General features: G+C 40.3%; 1 protein-coding gene across 1 annotated transcript in view; it reads left to right on the top strand.

Moving 5' to 3' along the window:
• Positions 1–11069: 11069 nt before the first annotated feature.
• Positions 11070–18887, top strand: part of itga11a (integrin, alpha 11a) — a 37022-nt gene continuing 29204 nt past the window's right edge. Inside the window, exon 1 of the mRNA XM_041035165.1 lies at positions 11070–11209. Coding sequence (XP_040891099.1) covers positions 11070–11209 — 140 coding nt within the window. The remainder of the gene's footprint in view (positions 11210–18887) is intronic.

Raw genomic sequence — 18887 nt, forward strand, 5'->3', positions numbered from 1 at the left:
CCAGATTTGAAAGTAGGCCACTGTTTGCTAACACAAACAGCGACAACTTCAAAAGCTGGGAATGTGATGGTAGATGTCCATTTGTCAAGCTTGGATTTATGTTTTTGTTTTTTTTCTGCCCCCTTGTGGTCAAAAATCAACTAATCTCCACTCAGTGATGGGTAAAATTGCAGAAGCACTTAATCAAATGTGAGTAAGTTCAGATTTAAATAAAGCTTGGCCTTTCAAAAACCTGCACTATTCAAATCTTACCTTAGCTGCTGAACTAATGCAGAAGCAGTTCTGAAGCAGTGGAATAAAAGCCCCAGAGACCAGGCTTAGAGGTCTCAAACTTGACTACAATATGATGGGTGGTTGATGGTGGGTCTCTACAGGAGACAGGCTGTAGAGACTCTACAGGAGTCTCTACAGTCTGAACTCTGAGGGGGGGCTGGCTATTTGCTTCTTTATGTTTGATCCCAGAAGACGTGTCCTGTGTCTGGCCAAAGCTCCTGCTCTAGCCCGAGGAGACAGCCATATATCGCACAAAAACAGATAATCCTGGGGTGATTGAGGTAATTGCTTGCAGTTGTGGCGTGGTGTTGGAAAGGGCCCTAAAAAGGTGATGTATGTGCAGCTCCTGTTCAGTATTGATTCCAGGCTGCACTTCACAGTGGGACTCTGTACGGCTTATATGGTCTGGAGGAGGGAAAAAGAATAGGATTTCAAAACCTAATTTTTCACACTCCGTTTAGTTCAGCTCTGGTCGCCCTAACACTAGTCCCTTTTTACTGACAGTGAGCTAAATATCTACATGGCAATTTTGGTTAGCAGCAAAGCATTGGGGAGAATTGCGCCCCCCACCCCCCTCTGGTCTTGAAACATTGACAAAAAGAGCCCAACTGCTTAACTGCACTGGCACACTGCCTTCATTCAGAGCACCAGACCTTAATCTTAATTGTAGGCTCCTCTCTGATCTATCATTTGTCTTACAAGCTGACAGTGGGAGATTCTTGAGTTATGAGTATGTTCCCACAGTACTGGATGAAACAATTCTTGTTATGAAACTTTTCATGTTTATGGATAACTTTTTTTTTTATGCTATAATGACTGCCAAAACCCTTTAACGTCTTGATTTCCCTTCCAATTTGAGGATGTTTTTTTTCCAATAGATTATGATGAGCAAGGAATGCTGCCTCTTAAAACATCTCTGTTGTATTGTCTTGTTAGTCTGTTTGGGGAAATTACTGTGTTTTCATGATGTAACCCAGTATACCCTGCAGAGCTACTTTTGCTTTAAAACAATACAATGTCAGCAGGAAGCACAGCACAATGCCAGTGTCATGTTGATGTTTTTATAGTTTAAGACAGCGGAGAAGTCCTAATGTCAAATGCAGACATTTGCACCGTATCTGACGTTGGAATATCACTTACTTTCACTCACCTAACGCAGTAACTCATTTCAAGAACCCTGCCCGTTGATGTATATCAGTAGTGCTATGTGGACATTTTCAGGCACCAGCAGTAGGCACAGGGCTTAATTTCCTGACTTGAAAGAAACAAAGGGGCCAGCAGTCTGCTGAGGAGAAGTGATGAAGGGGGAAAAAAATCCAATGAGTTTTTAAGCACCTTTAATGAAAGCAAGTCCTTCTTTGAAAGGCTCGGTTATCCTGAGTCATTTAAGCACAAACGCCGGCTTGATTTGTGTGATCTGTGGTCGCTCTGTGTTGAAAGGAAAAAGGAGCTGTGACTGCAGACTAAGTTAGAGAGTTGTTTGTTAGACCCTGGGATGTATATTTGTCAGTTTGACAGATTTTCAGATAGACAGCTGCTCACAGGGTGGATATCAGATCTGGATATGTGACAAACTCTTCATGGATTACCTCAGTGATGAGTTTCACAGGCACTTCATAGTCTCACATGGGCTCTGTCTGCTCGGGATACTGTATGTGTGGAGAGATGATAGAAGACACCTACTTTTGAAGGCTACTTATTCCTACTCCCTTAGACCTCTGTAAAGCCTCACCTCTTGATTCTGACAGTATATTTTCCAATTAACCAGTAGCATCCTGTCATTTTAACTCCAAGACGCAATACCCTCCTAGTTCACTTTATGCAATAAATGTAAGGCACTTCTTCCCATGTACCCACACACTGGCCAAGCACAAATAAATATACCCAGTATAAATATACCCAGTACCCAAATTAGCAGACTGCTTCAAGCTCCTGATGCTGATTCTAAGAACGATTACCACCACCACCAGCATCAAGACCAGAATAATGATTGATAAGTTACAGTATGTTGCTGACTGATCATGTTGTTCAACTTCCACTGGAGACAATGTCAGAAATATAATCTATGTGTTACACGAACAGTGTTTTATCTTGCACACTGGGTGTGTCCGTCACTATGAGTGATGCCTTGCTCAGTACACCTAGTCATTCTATCCATTACCAATATAAAAAGATCACAGCTTTAAATTGTATTTTGCCTGGTATTGTATTGCACCTTAATGACACAATACAACAGAGGTGAAAAAACATGAACAAATATGTCCATAAAATAGTTTATTAATATCAGTCCAAAACACAAAATAATTAAATTAGCATAATAATCCTGGCTTTGTCTGTGTATCAGTGGAACATTTGCCACCCATTTGACATTAGACCACTGCTTCACATATTGGGGTACCATCCAAACATATGGCTACTTATGTGGCTTATTAAGTAAACACAGGTGTTGATGTGTTCAAACATAGTCTACAATCATTGCCTGTATAAAAATAATTTTCCAAACCAAAATGAAAATTAGGCCTATGTAAAGCAAAGATGTGCATTTGTGTGACGTACAGTAGTTAAGTGGTGAATTGGAGACCTACCAGGTGACCACAAATGGATTTCAGGAGCGCTAATGTACACAAACTGTGTCTTATTACGTAAGCGGGATCATTATACATTCTGTAGTTAGGACTGGATGGTTCAACTGCACGGGTATGAGGTAACATACAAACCCCACAATTGCGTTCCACCGTTAATACACTGGTTAGTTTGTGGTTGTGCCATGATGATAGCATTTGTGGTGCGTAGCTCGAGTCCAATCCATTCTGTTATGAAGAAAAGATTGGTGGTGGTACTGATCTACTGCATGTTTCTTTTTTTAGATTTCCTTTTTTTTTTTTTGACATTTCCAAATATGTTTTGAAATTATGGCGACTCTAACAATGTGGTTAGTGTCTAGTGTCTGCCTGCCTCTTTACGTTAATTAAATATCAGAGTTTTCTGTTAAGTTACTTAACTCATTTCATAAAGTCAGCTGATGTGCCCAGCCAAAGTTTACAGTTTGGCTTTAATTCACCAATTCTTATTTAATTTGTTCCACTTTAACATGTTTTTAAAACATGTCCACTGTGCCTTTCGCACAGGATTCACAGTCTTTCACCGTCTGTCATTCTCAGTCCCACTGAGCTGAATGAGTGTGTGAGAGACAGAGTATTTCTGCCTGCTGTGTCAGAGTGGACCTCCTTCTTCTTCTTCGACAGTCCCCTCCTACTTCCCCAAGATATATGCAGCGCTTTAACTTAGACTTAGAGTCAATCAGAGTGGGATCTTTAACTGTGCCTGGCGCTGGGTCTCTTTGCCTCAGCCCACCACTTACACATTTGCAGCAGTTCACACACACACACAAACACACACATACACACACACATGCACTCTTGCACCGGCAAACATATGGAGTACTACTGCTTCCTCCTGCTCTGGATCTGCAGCCAGCAGTTAGGTGAGTGAAAGGTGTTTATCTGTGTGTGTTACTGTTCAGGTATTTCTGTGTGTGTGTGTGTGTGTGTGTGTGAACTGTATTCATCCTTACATGCTTGTGTTGTGCTGTTTTATGAATCTGACCTTCTTTTTTTCTTCATGTAGCTTTGCAGTAGATAATAATGGCACTTTAATTGTTAGTTATACTCTGACCCGTTCCAACAGACACAGGAAACTTTGACTCAGTTGGTTTTAAAGGTTTGACATAAATAGCAGGTCTGCAAAAAAGCAACATTAGACAACTTTTTTTTTTGCATTTCAACATTGAATTTCTTACTTAATTTAAAATTCAAACATACACACATATTCTATATATAATATCAGAATATCTTAGGTGAATAGATGGCTGTCTGTGAATGTCATCCTAACCTGACATCCTGGCTCAGTCTTATGGTAAGAGACAGCAAAGCAGCTATGTGGCTTTACTGAAGGATATGTTGTCCCCCCTCAAGTCTACAGAGGTGCTCTGTGTCTCACTGGAAGCAGGCATGTTCTCTCAAAGGAAAGTTGATGCTATCTTTTCACAGTCAAGTTTCCAGTGACTGGAGAGTTGTTGGTGCTGAGCCAGAACTGTGGTCAATTACCAGTGAAATCACTATAACAGTAACACATCTAGACAGGATGAAAAGAGAGAGAGACAGAGAGTGAATAAAAGGTTTGAGAGGCACATTTCTGTATTCTTTTCAAAGATTCAGTATGAATCACACATTTCTGCATGTGCAAGGAAAGCTAATTAAAACTAATGCATTGTTCAGTTTAAATATTCAATAAAAAGTTAAGCAGCGGGTGCAGTGCCACAGTAGAAATCTCTATATGGTTAGATTTTGAGCTGTGAACACTGTGAACTGTAACCACAGTGTTTTAACACACTGTGTGTTGGCCAACGTTTCCATAAAATACTGTGCATGTTGTCACCATGGCTGCATGTAAGCATTATTCACTCACTTATGCTGCATCACTCCGAGGGTCATACTAAAGAAGAGGGTCTACAAGAATTTGGAATTTCTCAGAAGAAGAAATTCATCAATCTTTTATTTGGTTTGGTAAATAATACAAAACTAAGGAGTGGAGACGAGGAAATCTCTATTGTAAATATTTGGTTTTATTTTGGAATTCGTTGGAACTAAGTTTTGGAGGGATGCCACGCAGTGAGGGAGACACTGACCTTGTAGCTGGAGTCTGCGAAGACAGACTTGATGCTGGCTGTGGTGGGAGATGTTTTGACAGGCGCATAAGAAGGAGGTTGCACTTTGGTCCGCTATTTGTGCTGTTTCTGTGAAATCCTGGGACTTTTTGGACCAATGATCCCATCCAGTCAACTTTGAGTAAGACTATCTCATATTTAGTGGGGTCCAAAAGTCTTTCCCATGAGAAAGTGTTATCAGTCCTTTCGATTACACGCCTATATGTGATGGAAACAGCCGGTATACTGTGCCTCAAAAAACTGCTATCTGAGATCTAAGTAAAAACCTAACTTTATTTTTTGCCCCATAGAACTTTTTTTCATACATTCACCAGATCTTATAAGGCACATGTCCTCAAAAGCACTACTCCGGCAGGATTATAAAGCTGTCGTGACGAGTGCCCGCTGTGACTTCCATATTAATGTAGAAGTTGAAGAGTGCACTGAAAATGACAGTGACAACACTAAACTGTTAATCATAAGAAATTAGCTATTATTGCAGGCACTCTGAAATACAAAAATCTATGGTCCATTAAGACAAAAGTTGCAGTATGCCAGATTCTGACTGGATTAAGTAAACAATAGTACACTATGAGGTGTTCTGATAATAAATGTAGAGGCCAAGTCTATTATTTCCCAATGAGTAAACCTCCCGATGAGAAAAGTGAATGGTCGCAATTACATCATGGCCACTTCCCAAAGGAAATTTTGGAGCCTGTGTTTGCATCATCATCCACTTATAACATTTTTTTCTAGTCAGCATAACCCAAACTTAGCTCTGTTTCACCACTGAGTTAATTGATACCATAGCACAAAGCTTTATATATATCGAGCTGCTCTGCCTCAATATACCAGCTGCATTTACAGTTTTTGGCCTCTAAGGGCCAGAAGAACTCAAGAGCAAACTGACAGACAAACTTTCCTCACACAATCTCACCTCATACAGTTGCTCTGGCTAGCATGGAGCAACATTTGAATTCAATTTGAAGTGATTATTCTGGCCCCTGACAAATGTAAGTCCAATAATCACTCTGCTTGTAGGTCTGTTTTGCTTTCCTGCTCAATACTCTACTGTTTTCACCAGCTCATTGCGGGAGATAGTGTTCACTATGGTTAAGGTTTGGTTGGGTTTAGGCAGTGGAACTACATGATTAAGGAGATAAGGATGTGTTTTGGGAGCTTAGTTAAGGTTACAAAACTTCTTGGTTTGGGTTCCATGGATGGTCATGGATACAGGAGATCAAAGTTAACTGTCAGTGTGATACAGGAAATGAACAGCGATCACCCTTGTTAGAGGCCAGCTTTCTGTTGCCCCCTTTTATAAAATAAATAAATAAAAAGCATAAATTCCATGGTCGTTGTATAAAATCAAATACACGTCATTATTCAGTTCACAAGAACCAGTTTCTCCAAGTCCAAAACCCCCCTGGAACCTCCACTGATCGCAGGTATTTACCTCTGCCAACAAATTTGTGAGCAGATCATGCCTCACACATCTCTGTCGTTTTCTTTGTAAGATATCTTGATTGATAATAGCTTGTCCAAGAGTGAGATGATTGTAGTTTGGGGAGGATACTAATCAGGGATTTCTTCTTTCTTTCGTGTTGGCAGATGTTTGCGCTGTGTCAGCTGACTTTGTGGTTTTCAAAAGTGAGTCCTGTCTGTTGGCATTTACTGAGACTAAATATATTGGCAGCAACAGATATCCCAGTGGTGGTTAATGTTAGAGTGTCTCATTGAAGTGAGTTATTAAAGCTATTTGTTGTTTGAACTACTGTCAGATCGATTAGAAAATAGCTCATTAATCAAGAGTGGTTTTGTTTTACTTCATTTAAATTTACAGGCTGTTGAAATTTTACTGTTACAGTTAAGTCTAAACTTTTCAATAGCAATTAATGCTCTACCTCTAAATCAGTCCACATCGTGTTATAACAAGCATGCAAATGTCTTGACATTGTCACGTAGTTGTGTGTGATAGCTGGTTGCATACATCCCATGTTGCACCGCCACATAGACTTGGTTTGACTCCCTGGTGGGCCTGTTGTTGGCTCAGAGGGTTAACAGCTTGTTAAGCAGTGCCCAGTTGGCCGTTGTGTATTGGGAACATCTGGTTTTGGATACCAAGTGCCTCTCAGGGTATTTACATTGGCGTGGGGCGAGAGTGACATAAGGTGCCAAAATGTTTGAAAGTATATTGTCCACTCTGAAGTATCTTTCCAGAGAAAACCATTGTAATGGAAACTCAGAATGGATCAATGGACAGCACATTCTGTTGCGTTTGAGATTTATTTCATGTGGAGACTCTGCTCTCATACGACTCATGCCACTGGCCCCATAACACCAGCCAGATGCAGTCATGATGCAGTGTCTATACACTCACATACACACACCAAAATTGATTATAAACATAGACTAAAAAGCAGTAAAGAAGAGGAAACATCAGTGTACAGTGTGTTTTCATAGACCACATTACACTGTATCTTACTGCATCATGCATGTCTGATATGAGGATGTCTCCAGGCCAGCAGTTTGAACAACGCACCCACACGGCTGCTTTTTTTGTCAGTGGGTCTGTGGTGGAGCTCCTGCAGCTTGGTGTTGGGCCAAAGGCAGCAGCGGACTAATGTGGGTCGCACCGGCAGCCACCGGCCTGAGGTTTATTTATCTGGGCATGGAAGCCGGTACACAGGAAACTCAGCAAGACTCCGACGTTGCGTTAGAAGCTGCTGATATTACTGGGAATATTAAATTGCTCTGCCACATTAGTAGCCTGAAATGGAAACTGGATCACCTCCATTCTCATGCTTTCACCCTGACACTTTTCCCTGTCCCACTCTTAGCTTTTGCTCATTTCTTGGTCTTGGACCTCAGCCTTTCTGTGATTGCATCTTGGGAAATTTATTTTCAGTGCTTTAAAGTCATCACAGTATTAAATCAGCTACTGTAGCAGAACATTTTTGTGCTCCAGTTGAACAATGATGGAGAGACTTCAGAATGACACAGCCCATTGCCCTCCATTTGTAAAACGATTTATGCTGCACCAAACTGTCGAGAGTTACCTACTGATTTCTATTTATTTTTCATACACCTATCTGTTCCCAACAATCTATTTTCAGTCACCCCTTTTATGTCTCTAGATAAACAGAAACTTTGGGAGGATGTGTGGTGGCAGGATGAAAGACCAGCTGAACATGTGAACCATTCATACTACAGGAAATGACCAATGTGGAGAATGTGTCAATATTTACATGAAGATCCTGCATGGCAGCGATGGCTATTTATTTTAATGGAGGTTTTCATGAAACAGAACAAATGGTCTATGGTTGTGCCAATCATGGTGTGATATACTCCTGCACACGTAAAAAATGAATGACTTATTCACTGTGTGGCGGCCACTCCACTCGCACAGTGTCCTGTGGTAAAATTGTGGCATGATGGTTTTGACAGTCCCCGCAGTCCAAAAGCCCTCAGTTTCAGTCCCAGGTTTACAGATACTTGTTAAGGAACAGCAGGAGTAGATATTTTGTTTCCTGTTTGTTTAGACAACCTATTAACTCTCCTAAATATTCACTATCTGAGGAATGCAGACAACTTCACATTCCTGTTGAGTGGCCATTTTCCTCACAGCAAACAGCTGCTCAATATGCAGCCTCTCTTCTGCATCTCAAAATGCAAACAACTGCACACCCAAACAAATAAATCTTGTCTGCTATGCAGCAAAATGAAGATGAGTTACAGCTGTACCTGAACTATAACTGAAATGTACTATGGCATATATTTATGCCATGGTACATAATGTGAAAATGAACCATAACATACTCAGATTGGTTCTGGTGTTTTAAGGACACAACATCTGCCCTTTAGCTGGATGTTGTGTCCTGGATGTTGGTTGTTATTGCCTGTTACACGCTCTGTATAAATTGCGTAGATCAGCTATTAATTAATCACAAGTAATTTGTGACCCATCTGTACACTTTACTTTACTTTCTGAAAAGTGTCTTGAAAAGACTCTGAAGCTTTACAGTGGGCGAAAGGTATAAATCATTGAATCTGCTAAGTTTTTGGACATCATTAAACATCTGCGACACAGTTATATAGTGTAGACAATGCAGGCGACAGCAATTCTAATGAATGAAAATGTTTTCTCTGCATAACAGTAAGTAATAGACCAAGACTATCTTTATTAATATATATTTAATACAATATTCAAACTTGTATAAAAGTTTTATAACTTTCAATTGAAGACCATGACCACTATAAATCAATAAAAAAAAACCAAAAAAAAAACCATCTTTACTCCTGATTCTCATCATTACAAGACAACCCTGAGTATAACTGCCTTCAGTTTGATCTCATCTGCTATTTGTTGTGGTTAATTAGAATTTTATATGTGTTCCAACTTTGTTGAGCATTCTTTCACTTTGTTGTTTACATTTAACTGAAATTCCCCTCGCAGGGAAAAAAGGCGCACTTGACTTGACTTGACCCTAGAGCCTCACAGATGGAGAGTGTGCTGTGAGTGTGGGGACATTTAGCGTGAGGGCGAAGGATTGAATAAGTCCAACAGTGTGTGAACAAGAGCCACAGAGATGTACGAAGGGGAGGGGAGCGGAGGGTGGGGGGGGGGGGGGGGGGGGGGTTATGGTGCTTAAAAGCCAAGGCCTTTGTGCTCTCAGCTGTGCAGCTCAAACTGTGAGAAACCACTTTATTTTTACACAATAGTCTTCAACTCCAACAAAAACCAAACAACAAACCGCTCTGTCTCATTAAACAAAGTATATGTCACATTCCCTCACACTCTCTTTTCTTCATGCATTTTTTTTTGTTTTTTGGTTCTGAAATGTGATAGTTCCCAAATCCAAATCCACTAAGATGGTGTATTTTTGTGTTTAGAGGATCAACACGCTCTTGTATAAAGGTCAACATGATCCTTGACTTTACAGTAGCTGAATCATCACTGGAACAACACCGATCAACAGGCGCACTAACGATAGGTCTGGCAACCGGTGAAAACAGAGATCAGCAGGAGATTAAGTAGAAGACAGATGAACGGAGAGAGATGGATCGAGAGGAAGAGAGTGGTAGACGATTACGCTGTTTTCCCCTTCTCCTCAGCCAAGAGGAAAATCTCATCACCTCCATGTCCTCACACAGAGTCCTCCTCTTTTGATGGAAATTTAAAAGCAAAATGATGCTGTCACCATTAATAAGCCATAATGGGTAACTCAGTGACATGCAAAATCTGAAAAAATACCTTCTCTGGCATTTTAATTGAAAACAGACATTCACTGCTGTTTTCTACCACCTGGTAAGACGTCCCAAGATATAGGAGAAATTCAAGTACACAATCCGGAGAACAGATTTACTTTGATCAGGTCCCATAGCAGCTTTTACTTACCCTGTTACAACATGTCAGGTTACACTTCAGCAGCTTTCAACTGCAACAGAAAAACAGAACCCGTTGCTGGGTCCCTTTACTGATCATATTACTGCAGTTGCCAGATATTAGGCACTGATATAGTGCAGGTTTTTTTGTAATTTCCTCATATGGAAAGAACTTTCTAGAGCCTTTTCAGCTCCCTCGCCACTGAATTGTAAATAACAGATCTGACATCTTTGATGTAGGCCTCTTACATGTATATGCTGTGATGACGCATGCCAGATTAGTCATTTTGAGACTATGCTGCTTAACCAAAACTACTCTGGGTCTGCGAATGTCTGATGGAAGAATATCAGTCAAATGTGACAGACAGCCCAGCTGTTCTGTTTTTACAATTAATGTTTGTTTCCTCATGAGGGAAGTCTGCGTTTAGACTGGCTCGGGGAGACAAACAGGCATGAGATGGGGTATGGATATTTTTAAGGATGAGTAAGAATGATTTGTCACTGTTTGTTGCACTTAGGCCAGATGCTGAGGTCTTATCAGTGTTAATGTAATATCTCTTTCTTTAAGTACAAACATCCATGAAACTGTTGAGCTAAGATACCACCATGCATTACTGAAAACAGATCATACTAATGCTATAGAACTAGGAACTGAACATAAGGTCATTACTGGCAGAAATTTAAAGCTCTTGTTTAGCCAGTGCTGATGAAAATTTTTTTTCTTCTTCAAGGACTCCATGACTGCTTCAATATTGACACAAAGAGACACAGGATCATCAAAGGCCCTAAACAAGCCCAGTTTGGATACACTGTTCAGCAACATGTGGCTACTGGAGGAGAAAAGTGGTAAGAGATTTATATGATTTACATGCTGCTGCTATGAAAATGTTATAGCTTGTTGATGTTTTGCACTTGTAAAGTAGAATTGTAAAGCATTTTGATGTTGAATTCTGCTGTCCAGTGCCTGTCTTTTCATATAATGGTGGTTAGAAATCTCACCATTCATTATGGATCAAATAAGCAAAACATATATTTCTGTGACTGCAAACTATCACCACAACTTCAAACTTAGTTTGCTGTATAGGAGCCCTGGTGCCATTATGTGACAGCAACATTTGATTTGTATCTAATATACTTTTAAAATGCTGTGTTGACATTATCACGGCTTCCAGAACCACAATGAGATCTTGATTTACAGCGTCAACTTTCCTTATCTGTATTTTTTGACAGAGAAGTATGTCTCATTGTGATGTATATTTTAGCTTCTGCAAACCTGCCAGAATTTACCTTGGTGATCTATGGCTAAGATGAAGAGGTCAAGTATATTATGACTGTAAAACATGCTGACAAGCTTCAGTGCTGACAGACCGTCTGACTTGGCAGAGGGAAAATAGGATGTCTCCATTTTTTTCCCAGGAAAGATAGTGATCTATTGTACCTCTCCTGTGCAAAGTTTCCTCCCATCAATTTGTGCTTGCAAAACAAACTGTAGCTCTGAGCTGGATACCTCACATTCATCATATTACCTCATAGCACAAACTCACTCCTGACGCACACTATTATCAGGCCAACTGGCACCGTGTGGTGGCCAAAATTAGTTACTGGCATCCCCGAACTGTCTGGTTGCAAGCGCTGTACTAGCGCAATGCCAAGTTCCAGTGGTGCTTCTGTGTGGTGTGTGTGTGTGTGTGTGTGTGTGTGTGTGTGTGTGTGTGTGTGTGTGTGTGTGTGTGTGTGTGTGTGTGTGTGTGTGTGTGTGTGTGTGTGTGTGTGTAAATCATTAGCTCTGTTTATATATATTTTAATTACACATCTATTTTTCTTCAGTGGCTTCTAGACTGGCTTCACCAAAAAAATGACCAAATTGGTTGTTTGTTTAAAGTCTTAAAACAATCGTTAACAAACAGTTTCATAGCAAACAACCTCTTATTGTTGTGACAGTAGATGGTTAAGTGTACAATGCATATGACAACTTTGTTGTAACTCTAAAAGTTAAATTAAAAATGATTAAGACACAGAACACAAAGGACTGCACTGGCCAACTGAAAATATACAAGTAAACACTACTGGCACTCTGTTATGTGAATGCCATGCTTTTAGAGTGTACCTCGTGACTGTTGTGACATAAACATGCACAAAACATAAAACGAGTGCCACTGTACTAACCTTCCCAGAGCAGTAAAATCCTTCTTCACAATAATGGAAAATGCTGTGCAGTATTTTGGTGTCGGAATCAAAATCAAATCAGTAACTTAAACTTAACGTAGACTCCACTGGGTAAAACGTGTGTACAGCTTGTGACTATCAAACTATGCAGTGGGAAGCTCTGGACCTTAACCATGGGGGAGTTGTTAGTGTTGTTTTGGAAGGCAAATACAAGTGACCTATTTTAATGTTTAGTATTAGTACTTGTTGATGCTTCCCATTGGTATCATTTATCAGGTTGAAACATTAGAGAACCCAGTGCAGATATTAAAAAACGCTGCCTGTATACACAAACGGACTCTAATGATGTTCTCACATCAGTGATTAGGCATTTTTAGTCATGCCTAATCTAATCACTGTTACAACAACGTTGTGCTACAACTGGGTTATAGCTCGTTAGGAACTTATCAATCATTATGTCTTCCAAAGAACAGTCCAATGGTATAATTCAAATTTTTACACTAAGTGCTATTGTGCTAACATAATGGGACCAATGTACATGCTGTAAATACCATACTTGACTTACTATTCCATGCCGATCATTTTTACTGTTCCTCTGGCAAGTTGACCATCCTCCATCACCCTCAAACAGGATGTGCGGCCTAGTGTTGTTCCTTTTTGAATAGAGAAAGTATTGTATTCATATATAAAGATGCTTTAGAATATTGCACTTGGCAGTGAATCACTATATTCTACTGGTCAATAAAATCCATCCATCCATTCATTTTCTGCCACTTATCCAGAGTCAGATCACAAGGGGCAGCAGGTTAAGCAAGGCAGTCCACATGTCCCTCACCCCAGCAGTACTTTCCAGTTCTTCCTGGGGCACCTCAAGGCATTCCCAGGCCAGATAAGATATATAGTCTGTCCAGCATGTTCTGGGTCTACCCCAGGGCCTCCAACCAGTTGGACAGTTTGGAGCTCAGACATCCGGAGGGAATCGGAAGTTGAGCTCCTCTGCATTGAAAGGAGCCAGTTGAGATGGTCTGGCCATCTGATCAGGACGCCTCTTGGGCGCCTTCCTTTGGAGGTTCTCAATGTCTGTTTGTAAAAGCTAGAAAGCTAGAAAATGACTGAGTGTTTTCCATTGTGTATGTGTTTGTGTGTGAAGATGTTCTCTTGTATTTAAATCTTTGTTAGACCCAATTTGAGCTTATATCAGGGTTATGGCTTGGCTTTGGGGATAAGGTTAGAGTCAGGCTCAAGTTCGGCTCAGGATAAGATTTAGGATTCTGATGTTTAAAGGATGTTGGGTGATTTTTCTTTTTATTAATTGTCAGCAAATCCCAAGACAGGACCAAAACCAACAATGAATTGATCCTACAAATATTTCTCTGTGCCAAAGACCTCTGTAGTTGTCCAAAAACTGTTAAAAACACATCAAGGACCCACACTGTTTGACTTAGTGATATGTTTCTTCATTTTAATGAACATGGGCACTGCAGTTAATGAGTGAGGCAATCCAAGACACACCATTCTGCTGTCATAAACACTCGTTAGCACACCAAATGTCTATTAATCTACAGTTAAAAATAGTCCCCCACAAATAAACAAACTTACTTGTGATTGAGAGGCATTTGGCAAAAACTACAGTGCTCAGTTGTTTTAATCAATAAATGGAGACTTGGAAAATTTGCGACTTGTTGTTAAAGGTTTACATCTTCAGTAGGAACCACTGGTAGAGAGAGACAGAAAGTGTTGAGATACAGACTAACACAGGTTTGATTTTTGGTCTTTTCGTGTGATTTTTTTTGACAATGATAAAAATATAGAATAACTAGTCTTATCCTGTAAGGTGGGTTAGTGGTTTGGAAATGCAAATGTGTGTTCTAAGTGAGCAGAAAGGGACTAGGACATGCATGGAGGATAAACTGACAGACGAGCAAGAGATGTCAGCTCAGAGAAGTCAGTCTTCCTTTGTCACAGGGCACACAGGACACACACTCTGTCAATTTCGCTGTAAAATCCAACCTCTTTACCATTCTGAGCAACTGTCAGCCAAGCATGTCTACCAGAACTGAAAAGGTCTGACGAGTCTGACATGTGTAGAATAAAGGTCACCAGAGACGCTGCCTCCGCCGAGGTAAATGTCTGAGAACGAGGTGAGAACATTTGCAGTGGAAGAACAGTAAAGCATAGACTGTGCAAACAGCACACCACCACATGGAGCTCCGAGGACCAGGATTCTGGCATCTTTATTAGGTGTCCATACGTCTTGTACAAAAGTCTCATTTTCATAAGCAGTAAAATGGTCGTCGTATGGAAGAACACTAAAGTGGTGGAAAATCTTCAAATTGAAAATATTGTTTTAAATGTCTCCTATTTTTAAATGTATTAACAGTGTTATAAAATACTGTTATAATATTGCAATGATACAGTATACTGTCTAGCTGGACCTGCTGTGATCCATAGTGCTGAGTCTCCAACTAATTTTACGTGTTGCTTATGAGTCATCTGTCTGCTCAGTAGACAGGTTACTCATCCATGTGACTTTAGTTTAAAAAGGCCTGTTAAGTCAGTGCAGCAGGGTGCGTAGGTGTGGGTATGTGAACACACAGCTGCATGCACATACTCAAGCAACACTGTCTGTGGGAGAGTGTGTGCAGTCCATAGTCTGACAGTTCTCAGCTGGACCAAGAAATGTCAAAGAAAGAGAGGAGAAGAGAAGCGAAGAGAAATGTTGCAGGATCTGAGGCTGATGAGAAAACAGAATGAATTATCAAGTGTGAAAGGAGAGTTAAAATGATTAAAAATAATCTCATTGTTAATCCACTGAGAAAGTAGCAACTATAGCTGACAAATAAATATGTAGTAAATGTACGGGAATTTATTTGGACACACATAGAAGTATTGCGTATGGAAGCATAAAGTGGCACTCAATGGATATAAACAACACTAAACTTTGTCACAGCACTCGAGTGCTTTACTTGTTGCTTTCCATCTCTGGTACCATATCAGTGATGCTTTGTCGTAGAGTCGTGCCCAGGATGAGAGCGGTGATGACTAACTCCACACGTCTCTCATTTTCATGTTTGTCAACTAAGAGGTTTATGTCTTCCCCAAACTGAGTGTGCTGATGAGGCAAATATTTCCGCACATGAGGACAAAATCTGCTCTTTTTTGCTTCAAGTGAATGAAAATCCGTCTTTGAAGTGTCCATCAGCAACTCTGCAGCAGGACATGTGCTCACCAAGTGTCAGCACTCCAGGGGGGCATTTCTGCTGCATGTTTATCTGATAGCCTGGATCACTGGATTCACAAATGTGACTTCACATTTACATTAGTCAGTTAGAAAACCGTTTTTGAGTGATACACATTACACGTACTATAAATTGCAGCAGACATTCTATGCTGTCCCTGGCCATTTATGCCTTTTCCCTCAAGTGGACTCACCTCAAGTCAGATTTGAAGAGCATTTAAATTGTTAAAAAATGAAAACGCCAATGTTGCCTGTGAGCATCTTTGCCAAACTGCAGCACTGTCAACTTTTCCAGAGTTGTCCGATTTCTCAAAACCCTCAGCTTTGTGTTTGGATAGGAACAGGATCACAGCTGGAAAGTGACTCTTAAGAAAAAAAAAAAAGTTTTTTTATGGCCCGATCCTGAAGTAAGACAGGCATGCAGCTAAATTCAAAAGGACCAAATTAAGAAAGTGTTTGCTAAGAGCTTTCATGTATCTGAGTGTGTGTAGAAAAAAAACAAAAACAAACTTGTCTGAGTCTTAAGACTTTTTTCCCCATAGCCAGCCATATGGTTTAAACAGCACAATTTTGCAAATCAAAATTTAAGAGAGTAAGAAAAATATATATATATTTTTTGACAATATTTGATTTCATAAACATCAGGATGTTGAGATATCAGTGTCAGGTCTGTTGACAGTTTCTGTCCACAACTGCTGACAGAGCTACCAAGTTGAGGAAAGGTCATCGTGTCAAGAATGCGTTATTTCCTCACGTGTCTACGCAGCATTACGGTGCTCTAAACACTCTGCCAGAGTAGACACTCTTTGGGGAGCTAAGAAGAGGCCACATCACTTCCAATTGGCAAAGAGCTTGGGTATTTAAACCTGATGGGATACGCGGACCTGCATGCTCGAGCCATACGCCACAAAAGCCTCCCACTCGCTATTTCCACTGTTTATTTTTCTACAGTTATACCAGGTCTCCTCAGTGGAGACCTGACCTTTACTCCTTAGCTCAGTTACGAGCTGAACACCACAAAGAACTACAGGGACTCTGTGAAGTCTTTCACCACTGGCCTTAAATAGTTGTCCCTTTATTTAGCTCATTTGCAGAACTGCAAAGAAAAGTGTTTTTGCACCTCCTGAGTTTGGTAGGAAAACAAAATTTGATCTACTGAATTTCAGTTCAGACACAACACATCACAGTTATGTGATTGTAATGTCTATAGCATTCACTTTAAATCAAGTATTTAAGATGGAAGGAGATAGCTGCTGTAGCACAGAGAAACAATGAAAACAAATTACTGAAAAACAGAGCCAAGAGTCTACAGTCATGCAAGCAGCTCTGTGAGGCAGATGATCAGAGTCTGCAGGTCAGTCGTTCATCCAGTGGGCACCATAAATGTCTGTTCAAATTTCATCTAATCCAATCCATCCAGTAGTTGTTGAGATATTTCAGTCTGGAGGGAAGTGGTGGACCAACCCACCGACATGACTAAAAAAAACAAAACTCAATATTCAAGCTGAAAAAGACCAAAGTGCCTTCTAGGACAATGAGTTGAAGGAACGAGTATGTGCTTGTAAATTTATCCCATGTCTTCCAATAACCCTCTCACTGTCCGGTCAATGCTCTCAAGTGAAGTAGGCGTGTTAAATAAATGTCTTTGGAAAATGATTATGTGACCATTACAATCCCCCTGATTTACGAGGCAGCATTAACAGAAGAACAGATATCCCGTTAATGTAGATGAATGGAATGTGATGAGCAAGCGTGACACTGGAGCAGCACACTCATGTTTGGGGCAGGGATGTGGTTTCACAGCGTATACATATCCTCCTTCCAAATATGAAAAACATTACCACATTAATGACAGCCTGGGCTTGGGGATGGCACTTCCTCAAACCCCAAAATCCTGTATTCCCTGGTAACCATGGTAGAAAATGTCCACGCATTCATTTTGGGTCAAGTTATTTCTTTCAGCATCATTACCATTTTTGCAGCGATGATGCGCCGATGCTAGCATTCGAACCTAATGAGCTCTGGAACATGATTGTTTGAACAGCCCCTGGTGAAATTCAGAAGGTCCGGAGGCAGGCGTCCAAGTCAAAGGCAACAATGGTCCCTTTTCATCAAGGTAGCTGTATCCTGACCTGAACTTACGCTGCAGTGTGTCCTCTTGCCAAGGGATAGCAATAACTGAAGTAATAATCAGGATATTAATAGTTATGAAAGTATGAACTCTGTTGGAGCCACTGTGGTGAAAATGACTTCCAGAGTCTGTGAGACTTTAAAAGTTGGCTTCAGGAGCAATAACACTGAAGCTTACTTCCATATGAGTTGCTGTTTGACGTGCGGTGATGGACTGTTTGAACAACATTTCCTCTTGTCCTCAACTGCTGCTGTAAAATGTCAAATCATAACTGGTATGATTCTGTGAATGTGCCTTGAATATACCACTCATGACATGTACAGAAAGAAAATCACGAATAAAGATGGCAGGCCACATGAACACTAGAAATATATTTAAGACTGGAAGTTCATTCTCGACCTTGGAAGCAGTAGATGAAAAGGCTCACCACAAAGTCCAATAATGTGCTGGAGCTTAAACATATCACACGATTTTCCTCAGTTTACCCAGTTGTCATGGAATTGTACGTTACATTTTCAGTCAATATAAATTTATTTATTCCTTCAACTGTATGCAGAAGCTTGCCACCCAGGTCGGAGAATAGTCTCGTTTGTATTTGCTGACATATACATATATACATATGTATACATCTGTATATGTATTATAGCACAAAGAAATGAATTAATTTGTGAGCTGAATCATTTTAACATTTTTTTTGACAGCAAAGTTCAAATGCCTTTTCTGGCTGGGCTCAAGAGACTAACTTGGAGAAGGAAAGATAACATTTCTGGACCAGGCAGTACTGTTAACTCTTATCTGTTGTTGTGGTTCTGCCCTAATTAATTAAATGTTTTCCGCCACATACTTGATACACTGGAATTCCCAGAACACCTTTGATTTGCACTGAAATCGTGTTACGTCATGCTGATCTTAGAAAATTAGAGCGAAGGTTCTGACTGCACGCCTTTCTGCTAAATACTAAATATTACCAAGTGTTTTTTTGGGAATTT

The sequence above is a fragment of the Toxotes jaculatrix genome, chromosome 1, assembly GCF_017976425.1.
Source record: "Toxotes jaculatrix isolate fToxJac2 chromosome 1, fToxJac2.pri, whole genome shotgun sequence".
Lineage (NCBI taxonomy): Eukaryota > Metazoa > Chordata > Actinopteri > Toxotidae > Toxotes > Toxotes jaculatrix.